General features: G+C 41.9%; 2 protein-coding genes across 8 annotated transcripts in view; both read right to left on the bottom strand.

Moving 5' to 3' along the window:
* The window catches only part of zswim7 (zinc finger, SWIM-type containing 7), a 36,177-nt gene extending 35,172 nt beyond the window's left edge, over nt 1–1,005 (bottom strand). The window contains exon 1 of the mRNA XM_080866790.1: nt 891–1,005. Coding sequence (XP_080722916.1) covers nt 891–966 — 76 coding nt within the window. The 5' untranslated portion in view covers nt 967–1,005. The remainder of the gene's footprint in view (nt 1–890) is intronic.
* Nucleotides 1,006–2,199: 1,194 nt separating this feature from the next.
* The window catches only part of ncor1 (nuclear receptor corepressor 1), a 62,237-nt gene continuing 39,569 nt past the window's right edge, over nt 2,200–24,867 (bottom strand). Inside the window, exons 17-46 of one of the 7 annotated variants that reach the window (XM_080866493.1) lie at nt 24,336–24,401; nt 21,940–22,076; nt 21,729–21,822; nt 18,225–18,660; nt 17,969–18,095; nt 17,572–17,689; nt 16,753–16,914; nt 14,614–14,777; nt 14,188–14,302; nt 13,772–13,857; nt 13,500–13,671; nt 13,287–13,415; nt 13,107–13,190; nt 12,778–13,025; nt 12,323–12,632; nt 11,731–11,955; nt 11,333–11,509; nt 10,772–10,921; nt 10,006–10,176; nt 9,727–9,862; nt 9,011–9,477; nt 8,193–8,309; nt 7,528–7,676; nt 7,184–7,401; nt 6,957–7,100; nt 6,685–6,830; nt 6,499–6,552; nt 6,221–6,400; nt 5,956–6,126; nt 2,200–4,690 (exon numbers count right to left, since the gene is read on the bottom strand). In XM_080866493.1, the coding sequence (XP_080722619.1) occupies nt 4,494–4,690; nt 5,956–6,126; nt 6,221–6,400; nt 6,499–6,552; nt 6,685–6,830; nt 6,957–7,100; nt 7,184–7,401; nt 7,528–7,676; nt 8,193–8,309; nt 9,011–9,477; nt 9,727–9,862; nt 10,006–10,176; nt 10,772–10,921; nt 11,333–11,509; nt 11,731–11,955; nt 12,323–12,632; nt 12,778–13,025; nt 13,107–13,190; nt 13,287–13,415; nt 13,500–13,671; nt 13,772–13,857; nt 14,188–14,302; nt 14,614–14,777; nt 16,753–16,914; nt 17,572–17,689; nt 17,969–18,095; nt 18,225–18,660; nt 21,729–21,822; nt 21,940–22,076; nt 24,336–24,401 (5,150 nt within the window). In that variant the 3' untranslated portion in view covers nt 2,200–4,493. The remainder of the gene's footprint in view (nt 4,691–5,955; nt 6,127–6,220; nt 6,401–6,498; nt 6,553–6,684; nt 6,831–6,956; nt 7,101–7,183; nt 7,402–7,527; nt 7,677–8,192; nt 8,310–9,010; nt 9,478–9,726; nt 9,863–10,005; nt 10,177–10,771; nt 10,922–11,332; nt 11,510–11,730; nt 11,956–12,322; nt 12,633–12,777; nt 13,026–13,106; nt 13,191–13,286; nt 13,416–13,499; nt 13,672–13,771; nt 13,858–14,187; nt 14,303–14,613; nt 14,778–16,752; nt 16,915–17,571; nt 17,690–17,968; nt 18,096–18,224; nt 18,661–21,728; nt 21,823–21,939; nt 22,077–24,335; nt 24,402–24,867) is intronic. The other 6 variants (XM_080866496.1, XM_080866494.1, XM_080866495.1 and 3 more) reach the window with 6 other exon arrangements.

Below are 24,867 nucleotides of genomic sequence, written 5' to 3'. Positions count from 1 at the left end.
AGGTAGAGGATCATTAGGGGGTCCATTGTCCCTCGTGGGGGGATACTCCTACATGGCTTAAATCTGGTACTCCACCATTTGACCCTAGAACTGAAGAAGCTTCTCTGATGAGAGGTGAACAGTCTTCAAGAAAATTAAAGACGTCTAGACACGTTTCTTTCCAAGCTCCTTAAACCATGTGAACAATATACACAAAACGTTGATACGGTTCACATATTGTTCATTTACAGCATATATGATAACATATATATGCTGTATATATTATAATTTCTATATAGCATCGTGGGCTAACAAAAACCAATATTACGTAAATTTCTCACAGTCTAATATACCTGTTTTGTTTAGTTAGAAATGGTAAGAAAGACAGATTTCTGTCAAATACGCAGACAAACAGACCATAATTCCATAGATGCTTGGGGTTTTTGGCTGATGGTCCATTTTGTGGTAGGAATAAAGTGTGTATTGCAACGCAGCTGCCTTTATCAAACTATGGTATGTCAAAAAGCTTCATGTAAATTTAAACCTGTAGCAATTTATCTATGGAGGGAAGCTTGGGGCTAAAGTTATGTGTGTGATAACAGCGCCTCCTACTGCCAAAATGTAAAAGTGCATCACTTTAAGTAGCAGGGCCATAATTATGAGGTTTCACAACAACTACTACATTGACATTGCTGTGAAGCACGGTAAAGTAAAGCTCGCTGCCAGCTGCGTTTCAGTTACTGGAAGTTAACTAGTCCTCACAGAAAAGGAGGAAATTATATGTGGAGTGCGCCTTGAATGAAAGTCGTGTCACATTCTGCTTTAACCAACAGTTAGCTAGCAATGCTAAATCTACGTTTAAATTAAACCGAAACATGTCCAGACTTTTGTCTTCGTCATATTCATCTTACTTTGAGAAGCCTCCTGGTATGTTTTCTGTATGTCTTGGAAAAGTTGTTCGGCCACTGCAGGTAAAAACGAGCGCATTTTCGCACCACTTATTACAGGATGTCTTTGACTGCTCCAGCCAATAAGGTTCCACGAAAATATTACAACTTCCCGTGTTACCCTGCTGTGGTTTTGCTTTCCTCCAAAATAAACTCCTACGTAGATCACATTTTTCTGTTTCGAGGAGATTATTTGGAAGAAAAGGCTGCTTTTGAGTTCGTTATATGAATATCTGCGATGTCACACAGGCATTTTCTTTCTTTCTTTTTAAATAGATTTTTTTAAACTCGGCGTATTAAAGGAAAATAAGTTCAACGCGTCCGCGTACATGAAACTTGAAACCCCTTTCCACTTCCTTTCTTCGTATGGGTTAAAACGCTCAAGTCATTTAGATATTCAATAAGAAAACAGTGTGCTATTGGCAGACGATATAAGATCGGCAAAGCTTTTTTCGATTGGACATTTAGCTCTGGTATAAGCAGTAAGTAGTCAAACAGACCCATTTCACACCAGACACAGTGAAACACACACACACAGATTTATTGTGCCTACCGTAGTGTTTAACGTGCTCTGTCACAATGGGTTGCAAAAAATCTGTAAACAAATCTCATTAGACAACCTACACTTTTTCTGGTAAGACAGGTCAAATAATCAGTGTGTGAATCACACATGAATAAAAAGAAGCCCTACTGCAAGAATGACCTGTTATACACTTCCACTGTGGCATCTCAGCTAAAGGTTTCAAACACACTGGGTCTATAACTGTCACCACAGGGACCTCCTTTAAGGCCATCAACTTTACTGAGTGCAATAATACACAGAAGCAGTCAGCCAATACATAACTTTTTCTACAGTCCATGTTAAGATGTGTAGATTAAAAGGTCAAACTGACAAGAGCTGATAAGAGAATGCTGCAGAATTATTAGGCAGCAGTAATTGAACAACATTTTTTTAACTGCACTACCAAAGTCTCAGGTGTGTTGGTGTCGGCTTTAATTACACATTTCATTTTTCAATTTGTAGGAATTCAATTAACATTTTTGCCTTCTCACCTTCAATTTAAGTCTGGGAATCCTTAATAGCTGATATATTTGTTGCATTTGCCCAACTTTTACCTACAAGGGATCACTGGCATTAATTTCCATTTCATACTGGATTACCTGACAAATAAATCATTGCAATATGCGTCAAAGAGTGCGTGTAACTGCCAGTGCACAACCAGAGAGAAGGGAAAAAAACCAAACAAACAAAAAACTGCACACGTCTCAAGGATCGGCACATTTTTCAGTGGTGAACTGATCCACTTTATTTGATTGGTCTGAACTCTTGTAATAGCCTACTGAGAGACATTGTGCGATACAAACATTGCATTTCAACATCATAGGTTACACGGGTTTTCAAGTCTCAATTCCAAAAAAAAAAAACAAAAAAACAAACAAAGAGCAAAAAAACCCAAAAACACCACTGTGTGTTTGATAGAGAGCTGAAAAGATGCTCCAATATTTTTTCGGCTTCATGTCGGATTTCTTTAAGATTCAAGTTTGTAAACTTTTTTTTCTTTTTGTCATTGCATTTGTAAACAAATAACACCCCATCTAAACGGGATGAATTAGCAAAGATGTTGAAGAAGAAAAAATGACAGAAAATAAAAATCTGAACATGTGCTACGACAATTTTAAATCAAAAAAATGAAAGAAAAAGCAACAACAAAGGAAATATCAAGTTTAGAGCAGAATGGGTTTGTTAACTGAGCAGAGTGAAAGCTGAAAAAGCCAAAATATTTTTTTTCCACATATCTAAAACAAAGTTTACTGCCGTGTATTATAGTTGACCTAGTATAATTCATATTCAAAGCTTTATGCCTGTTGTGTGACACAATGAAAGCAGAGATTAAGTGGTCATGGATTTGAATCTTCATGACATCAAATGCCTAAACATGTAATGGTACCATACAGTTCAAACTGCAATTGTGATGCAAGTGTGACACTAAACAAAAAGATTCCTGTACCAGCTACAAGGAAGAAAAAAAATCGGGGCAAATTTCTGTGAGTAGTAGGAAAAGTTAAAGCACATTTTAGTATACTCCAAGGCTGGAGGATGAATAAGTTACACAGCAGGTAGTATGCTTTTTGTTGTCAAATGCTACAAAGCAAAAAAAAAAAAAGAAAGAAAAAGAAAAGGAAAAAGTGCAACAATGGTGCAGACCATTTTTTAAGTTTGGTTAGTTTTGTCTTTGTGTGTAATAGAAAGACAATTTACAGAGTTCAGATTTTTGTCAGGACAGTATAATTAAAAAAAAGAGGGATTACAGAAACAAATACAAACATTAAACACAAACATATATCTCTGAGAAAATTAGTTAAAGCTGCCTTCTTTCTCAAGTCACAAGGCATGGCAAAAGCATTAAAAAAAACACAACTTCCTGACATTTTTTTTCTTTTTAAACCATGACGACATTGCAGAACAAATCATTCTGGACAGTTTGGAAACTGCAAAGAGACAGCTACATGTGACACATCACATAGCTCTTTTGGAGAAGAAGAAGGAAAAAACAAAAAAAAACATATTGGCTCACTTTCATTATTCAGTCGGGGTCCAAGAGTAGTCATAATGATATAATTTCTGGCGAAATTAAGCTTATATCAGACTTTTCGTCTCTCTGCTATGACACCAGTGTTCTCAACTTGTTTTGAAGACATTTCTCTGTCTAGGGTGAGCGGTTATCACTACCATCCAACGCTTACAATCCATGCATCATCTCCGCTGTGTGATAAAGACAGTTATCAGATACCAATGCTGTTTGAAATGTTAGTCTGTTCTCCTCTAATGTCCGCAACGTTCAGGCTCTGGTGGTGCTTGGTGGATGGTGCGCAGGGTGGCACAGTCTCTGTGCTCTGCTCATGGTCAAGTACAAACCACAGGTCCGGTCTCTCTCTCTCTCTTACCGTTGCAATGGTAAAAGTATTTGTTTGTGTGTGTGCTGGGTGACAGGGTTTGGAGGGGTGGGAGATGTTGGACTACACAAGACCAACTGTGTTATTAAAGAACGCACCCACACTCTTTCCATTTAAAGTGGATCAATTTAAAAGCGACATTAAAATAAGAAATAATCAAGTTAAGAAAAACACTGCAAAAGGTTACTCTATTTACATACAATGATCTTCTTAAAGACAAGGTATATCTTTACAGAAATCAAACAAAATTCAGAAATAGTTTCTTCTGTTGTCTTTTTTTTTTTTACATATTAAGTTCTTTATCTTTCCTGCATCTCATGTCATCACCTCAAGCTGAGTTTTGTTTGTTTTTTCCCCCACCACAACAGGCTGGACGAGTGCTTCTGGACCAAAAGCAAGCGACGTCCAGGAGAACCCTTCCTGTCACAGGCTGCTGCTCGTACTCTCAGCCAACAGCCAGGGGGCGCCATAGCACCAAAAATAAAAAGGACAACACCCCATCTACATGTTGCACTCCCCAGTGAGCGAGGTTAGTTCCAGGAGAGGGGCGTGAACAGACAAGCCAAAGAGCAGGCCTCTCTTCTGGTTAATAAAGCTGTAAGCAAGCGGGGCTCAGTCATCACTATCAGACAGGGTCTCGTATTGCTCCGACAGCAAAGACTGCCACTCTCGCCGCTGGCCAGGGGCTCCAGCTGGATTCTGCTGCAGCTGCTGCTGCTGGCTCTGTATGGAGGGTGACGCTATGGAAGTGGGTGGTGTGTTGCTCAGTATGCGCATAGTCAGCGGGTTGTATGGGAACTGGATGGGTCCTGTGGAAAAAGGAAAACAACACGAGTGGGCAAAATGTAGATGAAATGATGCCAGGGCCATATTTTAGGAAGCAGGTTCAACAAACTCCGAGTCAAACCATAAACCCTGAGCTGATGTCCGAGTTTCTGATTCAGGAAAGGCTGACCAGAGCTGGCGTTTTACATTTAACACTTTAGTTACATAAACTTTACATGTAATTTTGGTAGGATGACACATTTTAAATAAGAAATACAGATCATGTAAGGACAAAATAACCCACTAAGAATTTATCAGTTTTAAATCCGGCCATGCTAGTTAACTGAAACCCAAACATGGTCTACTGAGCTGCTTTGATCCATTATGGAATTTATGACATGGATCCAGTTCTAGGAGACCTGATTAAGGTGATTTTCAGATTAAGGTGAGTTTAAGTTTGGATTTCACACAGTGTACTTCAAAATGTTGTTTCACATCATGTAATGTGTCTGTGAACAAATTTCAACATGAAATGTAGTCAGAACACAATTAGAGTGTCTGCAACTGCATTTAAAAAGTCACTTTAAAATACATTTAATGTTTCAGAAAAATTGCATGACACTCTTATAGCTGCATTTCTGTCCACACAGTTAGAAAAATTGAGACTACAGATTTTACATCTGAGATGTAATCTTGGTCTTTATCTTTATAATAGTGACGACTAAATAACTGTGAACGCAGTCGTGTTACATACAAAAAATAGCAAATAAACATGACTTTAGTTTCTACCAAAAACTCTACCAAAAATCTCTGCAAATGAAACTTTTCAATTGCACCTTTCACAGCAACTTTATGAATGAGGAAATGAAACTGAGTGTCAGTCAGCTGGTTTGGGCGCAGCAGGAAGCGAGGAGCCAGGGGAAGACTTTCAGAATTTGTTGAAGAACTCATTAACAATGAATTAACAATTAATTCATTATTCTGTTTTTTTCAGCATGCACAAGAACTAGTTCTCCACCTGCTGCAGGTTCTGCTTAGATGTCGAGAGCAGTAAAAGGTTGTCACCAACTGGTGTCCAAGACTGTGGAGTCTATAAAAAAAGACAGCCCACCACCTAGAGAAGCAGCTGAATGATACTGAGGGCTCTCACAATAACAAGCTAACTAACAATCTAGCTGGGAAGTAAACATCAGGAAGGAAAAGAAAAAATAAGGTTGCTGCTTAATAGGTTGAGCTTACTCTGGAATAGAATCATTTAAGATCTATGAGTAGAAAACAGTAAAGTGACAGTAGAGACTGGACAGTGCACCTGTGGAAGAGGGTCGGTCATCCCAGCTCCACTGGGATTGGGCTTGTCTGTGATAGTCTCCCTCAGAGTGGACGGAGGACACTGATGAGGGGCGCTCCCCTCCACCGTAGACCTGACCCAGGTTAGGAGACTTGGATTTCCGGCTGTTGGCTTTTCCCTGCTTCTGCTTACCTGAATTCAAAGAGGTAGAGGTAAATCAACATTATCCACAGTCCTTCAGAAAGGGCACAAAGTTGACTACAATAGCGGGGGTATTCCTGCTTACCCATGCTGGGAGATGGACTGGCCTCCTGCCGAGGGTCACTGCCAGTGTTGGATGTTACACCACCCTGTTGGTCCTCCTGTCTGTCCTCCAAATTGCCCATTAAGGCCTTGCGGATGATGTCTTCCAGACCCAGATTACTGGCTGGGTCACTAAAGGAGTGATTCCTGGGGTTGATGCTGCCTAAAAATCATATCACACACACACACACACGCACAATACAGTGAGAGAGAATCGGCATAAATACACAGTGTGTCTGAACAAAATATGCTGCTACTTACTGGAGCTGGTAACCGCAGGCAGGTTGAAAATCTCTGTTCCTGGTTGTGCGTTTCCTGCAAGACAATTAATACTGGTGAAAAAAAAGCTGGTTTAGAAGAAACCGAGTTCAAAACGCTTTAATAATTCACATGCATAAAGAGCTAGAAGGATTTAGGTTAACATAGGATAAGAGAATACCCACTTACCAACATCAGAATCACCAACACCAGAGGTGGAGTTCAACTTACGAAAGATCTCCTGCTTCTTCGATTTCACCATTGGTGAGGTGTTCTCCAGCTTGGTGAAGAAGGAAGGCAGATAGCTAACACTCCCTGGGGACCGTGAGTCACTCCTTGAACCAAAAAAAGACACAAGGAGTCAGACAAAACAGTGACACAAACCTTCAAAAACATCAAAACTAAATCTGAATCATTATAAAATCAAATTATCAAACAAACAAGCTGAGCCGCTCCTGTACCTAATCTCTGAGCTGTCACCCTCTCGCCGCTGGGGTGGAGGTCCACCTGACTCCTGTTTGTCCATGCCTTGGTAGCTCTGTGGTGGAGAGATGGGTTCATAGTTCTCCATCGGCCTGCCTCCTCGCTCTGGAGACTTGCCAGGCCTGAAGAGGAGAAAGAGAGCAAATTTTTGTCAGATGGCAGAAAATAAATTGGTTTCATTCTAATTAATTCAGGCATTCAGTACCTGGCTCTGGGCTTGTCGGAGGCGTTCTCTGGGGAAACTCTGCTGGAGGGTCTCTGGTGGTGTTGGGCCTGCACCTGATTCTCAGGACTGTAGCGACTGGGCATTTTGCCTCGACCTGAAGAGGACACAGGTGGCACAACGCTCTGGAATGCAGCAGAGGCTGAAGAGGAGACTGGAGGAGGGTCCTTATTCCTGGCAAAATCCTGTGTTATGATGTGCTGCATTACAGGGAGTTACCACAAAACCAAGTTAGCTAGCTGTGATTACCTGGTGCACATGGTAAATTCCTATGTGCTGCATTATTTTTGATGTTGCAGGCCATTGTGCTCTCCAGCATTTCTTACCGAAATGTGGTCTGCCAAGGTCATGACTCGATGAGTTTTGGGGACCTGTGAGTAGCTGTCAGCCTGGGAGGAGGAAAGTTGCTGGGAACTGGACTGTGGTGGCTCCCCTGATTGCCGGTATCGACTCATGTCATAAGATCGCATGCCAACTGCGAAAGGTTAACCAGGGACAGAGCAGAGTTGTTTTAGAGAGAGCCATGGTGAAGTGAGAAGTGATGAGATGGCAAGGCTCCAAAAGACTATGCCAAAAGTAAATGATCCACATCTGCTTTCAGGTGACAAAAATAACTTTTGAGTGCAGTCTGGGGACTAGACAGTCTCAAATCACAAGGTTAGTCGGTGAAGCCATTCAAGGTATGGCATGTTTACTCAGCACAGCTAATTTTAGCCTTTCATGCCAAATCTTCAACCACCCCCCAACAAGTAATCAAGGGTATCGTTCTCTAACCAGAAGATTAGTGGTCTGAGTTGAAGAGTTTTAGGATAAGATACTGTAAATTCCCCAATGCACCAGTTGGTATGCGATTGTGTGACAGAGTTTAACTGCATTTAAAAAATCCATTGTATGAATATCTTTAATATAACTTGAATTATATTTGAATATTAGTAAAATCACTCTGGTTTAAATAAAAAAAGGAATATCCCCAAAGTTAGGATGTTCATACCCGATGCCTGTTGTTGCACATCTTCTGGTTTGTCCTGCTGAGGCTGGACAGGGGAACTAGCTGGACTGATCACCTCAATTGCTCCACCACCAGTGTTGTCATAGCGACTGGATGTCACTGTGGGACAAGTATGGACAAAGAGTTACTGTTGACTGAGGCCAAACTGATAGCAATATTTGGTGAGTTAAAGAAAAAAACAATGAACATTAACTTAACACAAACGTATGTGTCTTTTTGAGTCCTTAAGATAATATGACAATAAGGCTACTTTCAGCTTCTTACTAATCACAAGAGGTTGTTACAGTCGGTAGCGCTGCAAGTTTGTTTGATGCCCTTCCTGAGGTAAACCTAAAGGGGATCTGTGTGTCTGGCTGGATTTGAACCAACAACGTTTTGCTTGCGAAGCAAATGTATTAACCAGTACACTATGGAGGGGCCTAATATGCTGTGACAATGATTGCTCTTCTACGCTCTGCTTGACTCTGCTACTTGTGGTGTCTGTAGCATTCCAAACACTTGTTGCCAACAGGGCAGTTGGAAAGTTCCTTCTCCTAAACTTTGCAACGCCAACACTGTTGAAGGGCATTTCTCCTATCTCTTTTTAAATTTTAATTTATCGGCTGCAGATACTGATATGTAGGAAAATAGCCAATATTTGCCTACATATCAGCCCTACCAATATATTGGTCAGGCTCTACTACACATGAGATGTACTGTTCTATGTACACCTATCCTTTCATGCAACTGCGGATGTTACGGTATCACAGAGCATTTATGTGAAGCTTGAATAGTTCTCTTTTTTAATCCAATACACTCACAGCTGCTAGATGAATCCGAGCTCTGGGAGCCTCGCTCTCGCGAGTCTTTGTCCGAGGCTATCTGACGTTTGATAATGACATCAATGAAATTGGCGGCTGTCATAGTCGTCTTTCCATGAGTCCGAAGCTCCTCTTCAATGCGGGACTTTGTTTGAGGTCCCTTATCCTTAACCCCAACACCAGTGCTTTCAGAATAAGCTGGATAGGCTTTACTCCCTGGCAGAGACATAGCTCCATACGGTGAATGCAGAGATCGCCTTTCTGTCTCCTGTTGTTGCTGTTCAGACAGGCTGGATGCTCGCCGAGCTGAAGACATATCGTCATCTCGTTCATGTTTGCTCTCCTTCACTTTGACCACGTCCATCTGTGGAGCAGAAGCTGCGGCGTCCACCAAAGCAGCCAGAGCATCAGCTGCAGTACTGTGGCGGGCGGTACTCTGTGGTGCAGATATAGCTGTTGAAAGAGGCCTAAAAGAGAAAATAAGAACTCGATCACGTCAAAAATATTTGCAGAAACATGTGCTCATGTAAAATATTTTTCCATTCCATTGCATCAAATGAGTCTAACGAGGAGACTTTTTAGCATAAAGAAGTGGCTCACACAGTTATCATGTCATGCTGTTGCCCAAAATGTAATCATGTATAAAAAAAATATGCATGTGCAAAAAATCTTTAGCGAGCTAGAGGAAAAGAGACCCAGAGTAGCTTTAAGCTTACATCAGAGAGGTGATGACACTCTTTGGCTGGAAGATGCTTGGCCGCTGTGGAACTCCAACATCCTGTGGTCTGTGTGAGGGAGAAGGGGAGTGCAGATAACCTCGACTCCCTGGCCGGACTGGCTGCTCTGGTCCGCCTTGAGGACACACATAAATATTTTACTGTAACAGTGTTTCAAAATAAAAGCCCTAAGAGCACAGGTTCCTATACTGAAGGGACTAAAAACATCAGAATGAGATTTCCAAAACTGTACGAGTTCTAAACTCAAAAATGACTCACCTGCACGCATGTATTCATTGGCTCGCTCTCGTTCTCGCTCTCTTAATTCCCGCTCACGCTCATGTTCCCTCTCCCTCTGCTCCCTTTCCTTTTCCCTTTCCTTCTCCTGCTGCTCCCGATCACGGTCACGCTCCCTCTCCCGTTCTCTCTCATTGGCAACAGCAAGGTGACCTGAAGAGAACAAGGACACCACAGACAAAATGTAAAGACTCGACTCACCTGCTAGAAAAATGCTGGAGCAGACTTCCTTTAGAAATGTTAGCTTTGCTGACAAGTTCTGAAATGGCCAGATGTACCATTTCAGATGAAACCAGGAAACTGTGCTGCTGCTGCTTTAAAGCTGCTTTAAACTCTTAAACTTACCTGGACTGAAAAATAAGAACAACTACAGACCACATAACTCAACTCTTTAAGCTCATCACCAGGTTTTTGGAATCTACATATTAAAACAATCGGTTTAGGCGATAGGATAAAAATAAAAAAACAGAGTGCAGGCTATTTATGTTTTGTTTGTTTTTTCCTGTGCAACAGAAAACAAAAAAACAAAAACAAGGACATCAACTGCGCTGTGCAACGGTCAGGCAGTTTTATGGGAAATCACTCCCAGCATGACTTCAGTAAAACTTAACTTTTGTAACCAGACAAGCACAACTGACCTTTGCCACATCAGGCCAGCACAGAGCTGCACTTTTACAGAAGCGGCGATCGTGGCAAGGAAGATAAAGGGCACATGGGGTGTAGGGATGGGGAAGGGAGGGGTCCTCACCTTGCGACATGGAGGTTGGGTTGAAAGCTCTAGGAGGGAAAGGGGGCTGAGGTCCAGTGAGGTAGGCGATGCGTTCCAAAGTGGGAGTACCTGTTCCCCCAGGGTGAGGCAACAGGATAGTTGGAGGCATCTGGGCTAGATCAATAATCCCTTTTACAGACAGAAGCAAAGGGCCAACGGTGAACAACAAGAACCAATCCATCAATTTCTGAATGTATGAACACCGTCTACACTTAGCTGTAACCCATCACCTTCATCTGTTAGTGCTTCCAAATACAAATTGATCAATAAGCAACAGGGCTGCAAAGAGAGTGGAATAGTGGTCAACTTGTAAGAGGCAACCACTCAGCAAATGGAGATTTGCATGACTATACAAAATGTATAAATTGAGCTGTAGCCGAATCATTTGCAGCCCCAATATAAAGAACAAATCAGCAGAATTTGTCTAGGTCATTTGCTTCTGGGCGTCTGGAAAAGGTTGCCACTACTTCACAAGCACACAGCCTGCATACTACTACCCCTCCTGCCCACAGCTGTTAGTCAGCTATCGGAGGGCCATACCTCGAGATCCGGGTGCATAAGGGATAGCAACAGACTGTTCCCGCGGTGACAGTCCTCTGGGCATCTGCTGGGAAGTGATATAATCGTTCAGGATGGTCTGCCGTGTGTTCTCTATGGTGTACAGCTGGTAGTTGTTATGGTAGCCTGTTGGGGATGGCTGCCTGGGGAACATGAATGCTGTAGCAGAGGACAAAACAAAACAAAACAAAAAAGCCCATGAACAGAAGGCTCACTGATACAGATCACCACTGCTGACGTCAGCAGCTGTAAAAGATCCTGGACATGTTATGCTTATGAAATAGAAAGCCTGAGTTGCTTTCATCAGTTTACTCAGAATCAAGGTTTTCATTATTCACATGGTGACGGTAGAAAGAATAAAAATGCTTTAAACACTATACCAGGATCCAGCACTCTGTGGAAGGCCAGGGTGGGGTCAAGATGTGGAGGCAAATGGCTTTTGTACACGTCAGGTCGGTGATGGGGGTGATGGGGGTCGAAGGGGCTATGAGAGGGTACAGAGTCACCACCGCTCACTGGGGACTTGGCTGGGACACTGTCTCTCTGCGTCGGTGTCATGGTGCTCTTTCTTTCATGTGAAGCAGACTTTGCAGACCCCATCCCACCTTCAGAAGAGAGAGAGAGAGAGAGAGAGAGAGAGAGAGAGAGAGAGAGAGAGAGAGAGAGAGAGAGAGAGAGAGACGCACGTCTTATCTAATTAGTTGAAGCAACAACTTAATATCATTTCATTACTTTTCTCAGGAAAAAAAAAGAAAGAAAAAAGAAAAGCTTATCCAGTGCCCTCAGCACTGGGTGCACATTGTGTATTAATTACTACTATAGTTTTTCGACAAAATAAGATCATCTGGTAAGGGAAAGATAAATGTCTACTTCAATTCTATCCAACTCCATAATTGTAAGAGTTATAATGTTTATTAATAAATAACTGAGAACCTGATGTTCTACTGTGAATAAAATGATTATGGAATATACCCTCTGAAGCTCGTCCCAGCATAGGTGATCCTCTAGACATGGGGTTGGTACTGTAACTAACAGGGGTCCTGCGAGCATTGGCGTCCTCATACAAGCCTGGGCTAAGCTGGGATTTGCTGGCCTCCTGGTGTGTGGAGCGTAGAACAGAGGTGGTGGAGTTGACCACAGAGGTGTGCCGTACTCCCTTACCCTCGTCGTATTTGGTTCGTTCCATGGCCTCCAGTTGGGGCATGTTGTGTGGCAGCTTAGTGGGACTGGGGATCAGGGACTTGACATTGTGTTTGATGGTGGGCTGGTTCAGATTGTGAATCTGGTAAAGGGTTTTAAAAACAACAGTTTAGTTATCAATTCATCATAAAAAATCAGTTTTGTATTTTTGTGGAGTTCATATATTAAATTTCAAAAACATTAAAGTAAATTGTTTAACAGTGGCTGGAATCACAGCTCTGTCTGACCTGTGACATGGAGCCCTCCAAAACCCTTCTGTCTGGCAAATCAGGAGTCTTGCACATATCCTGTCCAGAATCTTGTCGTGGGATTTCATGAATAGAACGACCCATCTCTTTAATCGTATTGACGCCCTCGTAGGGCTTGCCCTTGCCAATACCCCCTTCGAAGGAGCGGGCAGGCGGGCTCTCCTGCTTTAACTGTTTTCCATATTTCATAGTATCGTCATAAGTCTCTGCGGCAGTTCTTGGTGTCCCTGGAAAGATTTGAAGTTATTTCAGGTTTGCTTATTCGTTCATGTGACTTTGAGTGATGCATCAACTTTACAGTAAGCTACCTTGCATTATGGATCCAGTGATCACCGGTCTTTCCTTAGATTCTCCATGAATGCTTTCTCTGGGCAAAGCTCTGCTAATTAACCCTGAGGGGGGAAAAAACAGAAACAGGCACCGTGAGCCCCTGACACAGAAAAGACAAACAAGGACAGTGTGTATATTCAGTGACACACAAGCAGTACCCTCCAACGGGGCTCCGTCTCTGCCCGTGTGTCCTCGGCCCATGGGTTCCTCCATCATGTTGAAGGTGCGTTTCAGCTCATGACTTGTTCGGGGGCTGCGGGTGTTTTCCCTGGGGTTCTTGATGGCTACTGGTCAATAAAACATATAATAACACGTGTGTGCCAAACAAAGAAAAATTGCTATTTGCAATATCGACAATAAAAGGCACTTACAACTATCATAGGACACGATATGCCCACTTTTGCCTTCATAGATGACATGACCTTTAGCCAGCTGCTCCCCCCTAGCTTTGTCTGGGCTGCTTGGGTCTTCTGTGGCAAGCCTTGTGATGGTGCCCTTCAGAAGGTCAGCAGCAATGCTTGACTGGGCCAGAGCTGGTGTGCCCTGTTTAAGGGGAGAGCAAAGAAATGTTCTATAAATACAAAAAAAAAACCCATGAAGTGTAAAAACAAAAAAACAAAGCCTCATTTCATCCATTCATTACCTGAGTGATAGAGCCTCTGAAAGGCAGACCTTCGCCAGCCTTTGCTGGGTTGCCTCTACAATCCTGTATGGATGGAACTGCAGCTCCTAAAGAGTTACAGAGAGAAACAAAATATAACTAGACTATAAGGCTTGAGAAAGTTTTCTACTAACAGGAACTCCAGTTCTCTATTTGCAGAATTCTGTGTGGGACAATAGTAAAACAGACAGACCATGCCATAAAGTAGGTGCGATGCCTCAGATGTCAACTGTGACAGAATTTCTAAAGAGCAATGTCCTTTGATCTGGATGTTTTGCTTTCTGACACTGAAAGCAAAGCATTCATTTTCATGCCATGCTTGGTTTTCCAATGTTGCCAGCTCTATATGAACAGAAGAAGTGATAAACAGCTTAGTCACATGAAGCCTGTTATCCTACCAGGCTTGTTAAGATCCTGCTGACGCGGCAGACCCAGAGAGATGGAGCCCACACTGCTCTTAGTTCCCTCTGGCCCATAGATAGCGTGGGATGGCAGGTATGTGCCAGGAGTTCCCTGGAAATTAAATCACAGAACATATTTCAAAGTCAGCTCACTGGGTACACAGAAACAATAAAGCAGTTCATTTTATTAAGATGGGATCAACTGTCCTATTCTACCATCAACAGTGTAGTAGATAAATATAGTAATAGTTTGAAAATTAAAGTGTTGATCCTGTCATGGACAAAAAGATTTATAAAACCTACATATGTTAATCTTACATCAGAGCTCACATAAATTATTAAAGAATCTGATTTCTCCCCAGTGGTGTAAGAGAACAGCTAGTCTACTGGTAAAGCACAAACATCATACCCCAGGTGCCTCACCTGGGAGATGGAGCCTCCTTGGATGAAGGAAGGCTTGTCTGTGGGCTTGGTAGTTGGAATGAGTGGAGGAGGAGAGGGAATGTTGGGAGGTCGAATGGTTCTGAACGTCATGCGGCCTCCATCTGGTATATTCTGGACCAGCTGGGTAGTTGCAGGGTGAAGGACTGGTGGAAATACAGAAAAGGAAATAAGATAACTGATTAAAACAGCTGGGTATAACATCAAAAAAGCAAACCAGTGCACCCAACATACTGGGTTTTTTTTAGCTTTATTCCAAATTAAATACTTCATGATAAAATATTAAGCTTTGTTCTGACAACGCTCCACTGAGTGGCGAAGTAAGCAGAGAAGACCTCATTTAACAGCCTGTCTTCAGCCTGTGGTATCTTTGGCCCATGCCCGCTGTCTACTTGACTGTCTCCTGGGACAGCTGAATAGACAAAATGAATCATAACACACCTCAAACATGCACCCACACAGACCGGGAGTAACCTCCCTGCAGGGAGAGCAGCATGCACTCTGCACTCTATCAAAAATGCAAATGGCAGCGAGAGTTCCTCCAGCGGGCACGGGCGTCATCCTGCTGCTGGCTCATGCAGGGACAGATAAGAAAACAAGCCACTCTATGACGAATTTATAAGCCTCTGTTGCAGAGAAGGGACTGTGTGTCAGGCATTAACATTCATGCTCAGGAAGTTCAGGAACAACAACTTAATTCGGATGGACATGATTTTATCCTTGCCCCAGATTACAAACAAGGGGGGGGGGGAGTAACAGCAGAAGTTTTTGTATGCATCCTATAAGATGGAAAATAAGATAAGATGACCTTTATTAGTCCCACACGTGGGAAATGAGGAAGTAAAACATAGCACCTCTTCCCAGCTCTATAAAGTTCTGGCAAATATCTGACAGTCAATCTGCATGTAGTAAATCCAGGATAATCCCCTTATCTGGCTTTGATTTGCTGTCACAACATCATTAAAATGTGAATCTGTTAATCATCATCAACAAACAGACGGTGTATGACCTTCAGTTTGCAGTGATATTCAATTTCAGGATTCATAATTCACTATAACCATATTCTAACCGGACATGTAGCACACCTACAAGGGCGATACAGCAGAAATGCTCTTTGATGACAGCAGTCTAACAGAACATCAGAGTGGACAGGACATGGTTAGGTCTTTTTTTTTTTTTTTTTTTTTTTTTTTACCGTTGATTAATGAAAATCACCAATAGTTAAAATGATATCATTTATGAAATTATTATAAAGAAACCTATAAATATGGTTTAATGTGCTCACTTATGTAAAGCAAATACACAAAATGTCACGGAGATCAGAGGGCAACTATCACTGGAAGTGGGCTCATTTTCTGAGACACAACAAATGGAGCCAAAGAAGTGTTACCTCTGTCTGATCCATTCACAAATAAGCAAATTATAATCCAACCGGTTATAAAACGTTACAAGCAGAGAGGATGACTTTATAACAGAGTGTAAAAAAAAACCCAAAAGAAACGTGACATAGAGAACTTCAGATATGCAGGATATAGATATTAGCAAAAGCAATGGATGGTCATATCTGGGCAGAGGTTTCTTCATTTCACCTTAACACTGATTGCACACTTCCTGTACATTGCTAAATGCTAATGTGTACACATATACCTTTGGACTTGGGAAGATACATCTTGAGTAATACACAAGTGCTAACACGGTCACATCCCATGACAGGAATAAGAGCTCCACAGCAATCCTCATCTCCACTCCAAATTTAAAGTGGACCTACCATGCTCACTGCTAGCTCCACGTTTTTACTCTTGGACTCTAGTATAGAGTACACAAAATGATTCACAATTCAGAATACTCATTTACCTCATGCAGGGTCTTGGGGGGGGGGGGGGGGGGGGGGGGTGTCTGACATTAACCTGTTGCCTCATATACTGACCTCATTCTTTTAACTATTTCAGTTAGTATGTATGCACATTTTTGAAGACAATGTCATATTCCACTACCAGTGGAGTCAAAAAAATCTATAACACAAATAGAAAAGGGGTGTCAAACAAGGCCTGCCTGTATCAGCAGGGTCATGGGAGGAGGCAAAAAGGGTTGGGAGGAGGAGGTGAAAATGTGTGCTTTTACCTGGTGGCACACTGTAGCAGGAGACATTGGGGGCGTTGGGGTCAGGTGAGGCCTTTCTTAACTCCCTGGGGGAGAGTCTGTAAGGAGAGCCTGGCTGACCGGAGTGGGTCTCCTGGTCCACAGCCAGCATCATGTCATAAGGCATGTACGGTAAGGGTTTACCTGCAGCGTACAGGCATAAGGACAAAGGGAAGATAACCACCCAGAATGGATGCACATTTTTGACAGCCACACCGCCACCTGGACACGTACCCGCTAAAACCTACTATGTGTAATAAATACTGTGGTTTCAAAGCTCAGTCGTTTACTGACAGCTGCTCTCCTCTTCATGGCACTCACGCTAAAAGGTGCTAAAAGCTTTGCAAAATCAAGCTGTAATACAGTCTGCCCATTGGCTTCACTGCTCTCCATTCAGAAGGTGCATGGGTGAACTAAATCGACGGTCAGGCAGAAGTGACCTCTGACAGCCTCTAGTCACATGGCATCAAAAAACACAAACCCCAAATCCCCCTCTTCATAAGGTATTTCAAGAGAAGTGTAAATCAAGACTTCTGTTCATATAGTACTAAACGCAGAAGGATTTTTTTTTTTTTTTTTAAATCTTGGCTCAGGCTGAAGAACATTACGACAGTCCAGAGCACCCTAAACATGTAGTTTCATAAAAACATTTTTATGAAACTACATAAAAATGAATGGGTCCTAAAATATAGGCTATAAATAGTTCACTGTTAGCAGCAGCAGCAGAGAACAATGAGGATAGAGCACTGAGAAGGCAACAGGAAATGTGAGCGTTGAACGAGGATAGTTTTACTTTCTTACCATGGTCCTGCCTTTGCTTCTCTTCCTGGTGCGCTGACTCATGCACTGCTTTGATCTGGTGTTGCAACATGGCGTAACCACTGATGGGCACACCACCAGTGCCAAATGGACCAGGCACCTAAAGTATTAAGAAGGGGGAGAAGTCCATGAGTCCGGAAGCCAGATATGAACTAAGTGAGATGATGAAGCACTGCAGGGAAGCAATTCCAGAACACGTTTAATAAACATACAAATATTATTGTTTTCATTCAATAAAAACCTTAATAGAAAAAATGTTTCCACACACAGTGGAACTGTTTGCCATGTATTACATAGTGCTTACACTATAAAGGCCTGTAGTTTTTTTGTTGTAGTTTTTTTTTTGTCTGAGAATGATCCTTCTGAAAAAGTTACCAACCATGGGTGGTATTGAAGCTGCCCGCTGATGCAGCTGATCGATGTTGAGCTGGGTTTGCTTAGGTGAAGGCACCAACACCGAGCCTGGAGGGTTAAGCAACGAAGGCTTTTCCATGGAGAATATTCTGCTGCGTGAGACAAAATATAGACGTTTAAAATAATTTGACAGCATTCTTTTTGGAAAATGCAGTTATTCACACACAACATGAACGCGTGAACAGGGAGCTTATGCTATGAAATTTGCTATGAAAATTCACCTCTGCCTTTCAGGCTCTGCTTCAACATCCTCATCAGCACTGCAGGTGGCGCTGGAGTCATTATCTGAGTGGAGCCTTTCGCCATGATCTCCCTTTTCGCCTTTCTCCTTGATACCGGGCTCCATCTTCACTTTAACCTCTTCGAGATTCATAACCACATCCAGAGGTTCCGTTTTAGGATGTACTGAGCCTGCAAAGGAAGTCACCCTGGCTTTTTCCTCCTGAGATCCCACCTCGCCCTCTGGGATTTTCTCTTGTTTCACTGTGAATTCGCATGGAGGCTCTGGAGCCTTCCCATTGCTAGTCTGGCCTTTGTCCTGGTCAGCACACTGAGTATCTCCTGCAGCGCCGTCTGCCCTCTTGGAGTCACCGGACTTTGAGGAGTCAGCCTGAGAGGGGGAAGGGGCGCTCTCTGTATCAGAGCTGTTGTCACCTCCTAAGGAAGCACCCAAGGACAAATTAATACATGACAAACAATTAATGAAGTTACTAAAACTAGGGCTGAACGATTATGGAAAATAATCTAATTGCGATTTTTTGCCCCAATATTGCGATTGCGATGCGATATGCGATTATTTTTTAAGGTCTTTGTCTTCTGTATTATTAAACAAAGACAAGCAATACATCATATAGTATGGCCAATACTATATTACATTAATTTTAAACTGTTCTTTCCTGGAAGACAGACCTCTGTTATGATGACATGAGGTGATGCATGAATTGATGACTGACATTTTTATTTAACTTCTTCAATCACAACAGTATATTTGAACATACACAATAGTTTATTTTTAGCTTACAAACATCTGAGCATAAAGTGCTGACAAGGAACCCTGGTGTAAACATTAAAATGAAAGTCAGTACAATGTGCAGATTGCAGAAATATACATAAAAAAAATCAGTGGCTTTACCACACTCAGTTTTTCGACATCTGTGAACTACTAGACAGTCATTCAATTAAAAAATAATATTAAATAAATAAAACTAATAAATAAAAAATACACACATCTTACTGATCTCTGCAGTCAGTAACATTACACATAAAGTGCAAACATAATAGCAATTGTATAAACACACACACAAACACGCCTTTAAAATTTAAAGGCGTGAAATTGGACGGTCTAGCCAATCAGAAGGCTAGTTCTGATTAGCGTCACCGCTGTCTCGGTGGAGTTTAATAAACTCGGCCGTCTGCTTCTTGCTATCTAAAATATAACCAGACACTGGTGTAAATTCTCGACTGTCTCATACTTCTGTTTAATAAGTTTTCTGTTTGACGTTTAGTCAGCTGTGTGAAAACCAAGGAGGAACCCACCCGGGGGATTAATAAAGTTTTATTTTATCTAATCTAATAACTTTAATCTCAGCCAAACCGATTTACTCACGAACAAACAAAACACTGAAAAAAGCCCAACAATAACATTTTTAGGTTGTCTAAGTGACTTATATATTACGTTTAACCCGAGCAGCGAAACTCCGCGGTGATCTGAAAATGATGTGCCGGGAGTTGTGCCGTTCTCGGCCGCATCAGTAACCCTCGAGCTCCCGGCTAGCTGTCGAGCTGGTGGGTAGCAGACGCCTCTGAAAACGTCGAAGCACTTTTGCAAATATGGGATATCTTGATAAACCGAGCAGATATTTGATGTTTACACAACTACTTTCTCGCCTGAAAATATGTTAAAAGTTTATTTTGTGACCCAGAAAGATTAATATGAGTAATTTTAAAACTTAGTAGCGGCCGCCATTGCTGGAAACTGGAGTTTGGCTGGGCCGCGCTATGAATTCTGGGATATGGTAGTAATTTGGACAGCCTTCGGCACGTCGCTGTGACGTAATCGGTCTACAAATGCGGCCTCAGGAGGATGCAGCCCATGAATTTGGACATGTCCAGAGTATAATCGCAGCCTTTGCGGTTAGAAAATTGCACTTGATCATGTCGCGATATTATCGCAAATGCGATATATCGTTCAGCCCTAACTAAAACTCACAGGACTTTTCTAAACTCCTTCTAACAATGAAAATAAATATAGACATCCTGACATAAATCAAAACAAGAGCAGATACTCTAAGATTAATCATATAAAGAAGACGCAATTGGATCGTGGAAATAATACAATTCAATGAATATTCCATGAAACCATTAAAACATCAGCCATAATACAGCCTCCATGTATTAAGTCAAGAAAGAATGGGGTATTTATATCAAACTCACATAGCATGAAACCCCAGACAGAAAATCTACAACAGGACCTAAACATTCACTTTACCCATTTGAAATGTATTCACATGCATTCACGCTTAGGCACACATGTGATTGCCACTTATTGCAAAACACCATATTTTGTTTATCGCTGATAATATTTGCCTGTGCTATGTTCAAGGTCTCACAACCGCAAGCACAACCTTGAAAGATAAAAAGAAATCATAAGCTCAGTTCACACCTAAGTTTAGATAACTGCAATCTATGCGGATGTACAGTATTGCAAACAAAACAGAAAGCTTAAAGTGATAAAAAATAAAAAATAAATTCACATCCAGAAACCACATGTTTAAAACCTGTCTGCCCGTCTCGGTTTGCATATTGTCTAGCTGCAGCTGTTACCATGGTGATGGTAGTCCAGATTTGTAGATCCATTCAATGCATCAAACCAAAAATCAAAGAAGCAGCTTTACAAAATATCCAAATGGTAAATCACGATGTTTATAGTTATGAGAGTTTTATTAATGCCTCTGATGGCCTAATGTGTAACTTTATAAAGTGAGATCTGTGACGTGTAGATCACCAGCAGTACCTGATTTCCATCAGATGTAGATAAAGTCAACATTGCGACGTCGCCACAGTTATCTTGTAAAGCAGAGTTTGTTTAAATTATAGTCGAAGTGTCCAAAGTCTGTAAACCTTTCTTAAACTTGGTTTGATGTTGTTGGTTTTTTGCAGAAAAAAAACATCAAAAACACTGTGCTGTTAAAAAAAGAAAAAGAAAAAATGCCTTCATGCCTTCACCATGTAAACCCAGCAGAGATAAGGATTTCTGGAAGTGAGGGAGGCAGGTAGACAGGCAGGCTTGTTTGCTTGTTGGATCAAACAAGTGGGACCAGCACTTTGTGTTCAAAGAGTGGGCTTTCTTCAGTCTTCAAAGCTACAAACTGTTATGCAACAGGCACCTATGTAGTCTGAATTAGTTCACATCTTTAGTCTCTTCCTCTACTCGTTGCCTTTTTGCATTTGATCTCTTTTCCACTCACTTATTAAAACTACTGTCAGTACAGAGTAAGCCCACTGCCATCAACCCAGAGGAAACACTTAAATGACAAATAGAAGTTTGGATCGAGCTTCACAGATTTCTTCTAAACTCTTTACTTAACATTTGAGATCAAGCACTACGCTTCAAAGCTCATAATCAAGAATCTATCACACGATGAAGACGTGCAGTCTTTACAACCCAAAAAGAGTTCTTAAGAATGTGTGTGATTGTTATGTGTTATCTTATCCATCTCTCTGACCTTCACTGTCCTCTGCATTGTCCTCATCATCATCCGGTGATTGCGTGGCTAGACCTTCACCTTGAGACCTATCAGCACGAGCCTTTCGTGTATCCTGGGAACCAAAAAACACGTAAACAAAAAAATTTATTTAATAAAATACATTCATTCATACAGAGTTACAACAGCTTAAAGACAGCCTGCAACTGAATCCAGATTACAATCAGCTTACCTGCTTATGCTGTTGCAACAGGTTGTCCAAGTTGTGACGTCTCTTGTAATTGAAATAGAAGTTCTTGCACTGTGCCTCGCTTTTGGTGCCCACCATTTTGGCAATAGCTGTCCAGTTTCGCCCATGCTCAACAAGCCCTGGTGCAGGACGGAGAGAGATGATGCAAAATCAAAAATCTAACTTGAATACTTGGTAAAATACAAATTAACAAGGCATTTCATGTTTAATAATACAAACTAATGCCAGACAGGACTTTACAAAATCACAATGGACACTGTATTCAATCGAGGTTTGGCTGCAGTAATGTAAAAGGCACTGCAGAAAGGACAAGTTTTAAAAGCCCTATTTAGCGTGAACATGCAGTAATGGTTCTCATGCTGTGTCAGAACCTCCAATGTGGCTCTGGAAGATGATCTCAGTTAAATCTTAACGATATCTTTTAACAAATAAAAGCATCACCACAAAAATTACACTACACTCTTGGGATCCCCGCTGCTGCGATTTGCTGTTGGTCTTCCCCATCCTGCACAATCAGCTTTAATGGTCCCACTAAACTTTGAAATTATTCTTTCACCCTACAGTCAATTGGAAGACTTCCATTTACCTTTAGAGCAGCTCTTCACTAAATCCTGTAACCCATGTGACCTCTCTCTCCCGCCCAATCCCACTAAGATAAAGGATACTGGCAGCTTGACAAATCGCTGCACAGCTAAAGACAAAACCTGATTAATGTTCCAGTTCAGAGCAGCTCTCGTTTTTTGTTTTTTTTTTGTTTGGAGCGCGCGCGCGCGCGGGGGGGGGGGGGGGGGGGGGGGGGGGGGGGGGGATGTACTTGAATACAGTAAACTCACTCTATCCGATCACCACTTAGCTTATCTGCTTTGATCACTATGACAAGTTAATTAGCCAATATTGTTACAGCCCTGGTCATATTTTTTCCTGTGCTGCTGTAACTGCTCTGGTACTATATTTAACTAATACTCCTTCCACATAATCACAACTGTGCCAGATGTTTCATAGTATTTCTCAGTGCTGTGCACAAACAGAATATGTCTTGAGATTAATTTACAATCAGTGGTTCACACGTTCATAGTAATCATTGACAAATTAAGTTATGGTGCTGTGAGCACAGCACTAAATCTGAAGGCAGAAACTGGGAAACAATCAAGTGAACTTCTTCTAAAAGCTAATCGAAGAAAGTGTCACTGTTTCTTGTGTTACCAAGACAACATTCAATCCAGTTATATATTCAAAATATCCGTAATACACTTAGCAATAAAAGGCCTTTGTGAGCTTTATAACTTCAATGTGGTAGCTGCTCTGGTCTGACTGATTTTAACACCTCAGATTTCGCTGAGGAACTAGGGGTATATGGCCTACCAACAATACATAAGCTGTATTACATCAGCTTAAACGAAAGTGATTATACCAAATTCTAATTATACTAATATCACATTTTAGTAAAAGGTGTGAAATCATCCAGACAACAATAAAGAACTGCAATGACCCAAATTCTTTCTTAATCTGAGGGGATGTTCTGATTTGACTACCAAGCTTGGCATGTCTCAGCCTTGTAATAACACCAGGGCTTATTCAGATAAACAAATCAAGTTACTCAGAGGTAAACTGTTCACTGGGCCTGCCTGATCAGCCACATGTGGCAGCATAAAGGTGATTTCCGAACCTACTATGTTATATGACTTTCCTGTCTGAGGAGATGATATCCACTCGTATTTTTGGAAAGGTGGAGCAAATCGAAACACGCAACAGTCTTAATTTTTCAACATGAATCCATTTGTTTACTCTGCCAATCTACCCTGAATAAGAACCTATCACCAGCAAATCCAAGCAGAAAGGGGCAAGCGTAGGCATACTTGTGTGGCATTAGCTGACTAAAGACATGTAGTGTCTAACCTTAGACCAAGCGACGCGTGCAATGAATATTTCGAAGACTTGTTGAAGTAACTTTCACTTTTTTTTCCTTTCTGTTTTTTAGAGAATCTGAAAAGCGTCTGAACCTGAATAATAGATAGAGATCTTTGAAGGAAAACGTCACGGTCTGCTGCTTCCTGGATGGCCTTAATAGATCACTTCTGAGAAGTCAGCAATGCAGCTAAAAGGGCGGGGGGGGGGGGGGGCGGACTACAGGCTCTCCAACAGTTTCCAGTAAAGCACCAGGAATAGTTTTTATTTGTGTGAATGCATGTGCGCAGTCATTCCCGTTTGCATGTAGGAAACGGGCAGGGCAACGCAATATCAGATAATCAAAGCGGATGGAAAAAGGCGGGAGATGGAGGGAAAAACACAATCGTAAGAAGCAGAGGCGTCTCAGCCGCACAGTGATAACAGGAAGGACAAAGACATAAAGGAAAGAGAGTAGTTCATTAAAGCAGTACCTTTTTTGGCAACCTCCATCTCCTCCTCGGTCCAGCGAGAAGTTTCTCCGGTTTCACCAGCGCCAGCTAAATAACAAAGACAGACACAGCCCCATCAGCACTGATAGAAGGAGAGAGGGAAAAAAAGCAATAGAAAGTGAAGGAGGGAGGGTGACGGTGAGAGAATGACAGTTCTTTCTTCAGTCGTCTTCTTCTCATGGCCGCTAATCTAATAATCTGTTTACATTCAGGGGCTGCCGAGACCTGCTCCCTCACTTACACTCTCGCTCTAGCTTACTCTCCTCCTCTCATTTTCTCCTGCTTTCTCGTTCTCTCTCCTTCCCCACAGCCCTGAGCAAGCCCTGCTCCTCTCTAATCCGAGAGGGGAGGGCCTTGGTCAGCTGATGTAGCACCAGATAGTTGAGAGCCATGCCTCCCTCTTTGGGAAATGGCCTTGGATGGAGACAAATAGACAGAACAGCCAACCCAAAAACCCTCCCGCGTGCACAGATACACGCTCCTCCCCTTTGCCTTGGCTTGATTACACAGTTCA

This window comes from Rhamphochromis sp. 'chilingali' (assembly GCF_963969265.1).
Source record: "Rhamphochromis sp. 'chilingali' genome assembly, chromosome: 19".
Taxonomy (NCBI): Eukaryota; Metazoa; Chordata; class Actinopteri; order Cichliformes; family Cichlidae; genus Rhamphochromis; species Rhamphochromis sp. 'chilingali'.
The sequence above is the reverse complement of the archived record's forward strand: the minus strand, read 5'-3'. Positions and strand labels throughout refer to the sequence as shown.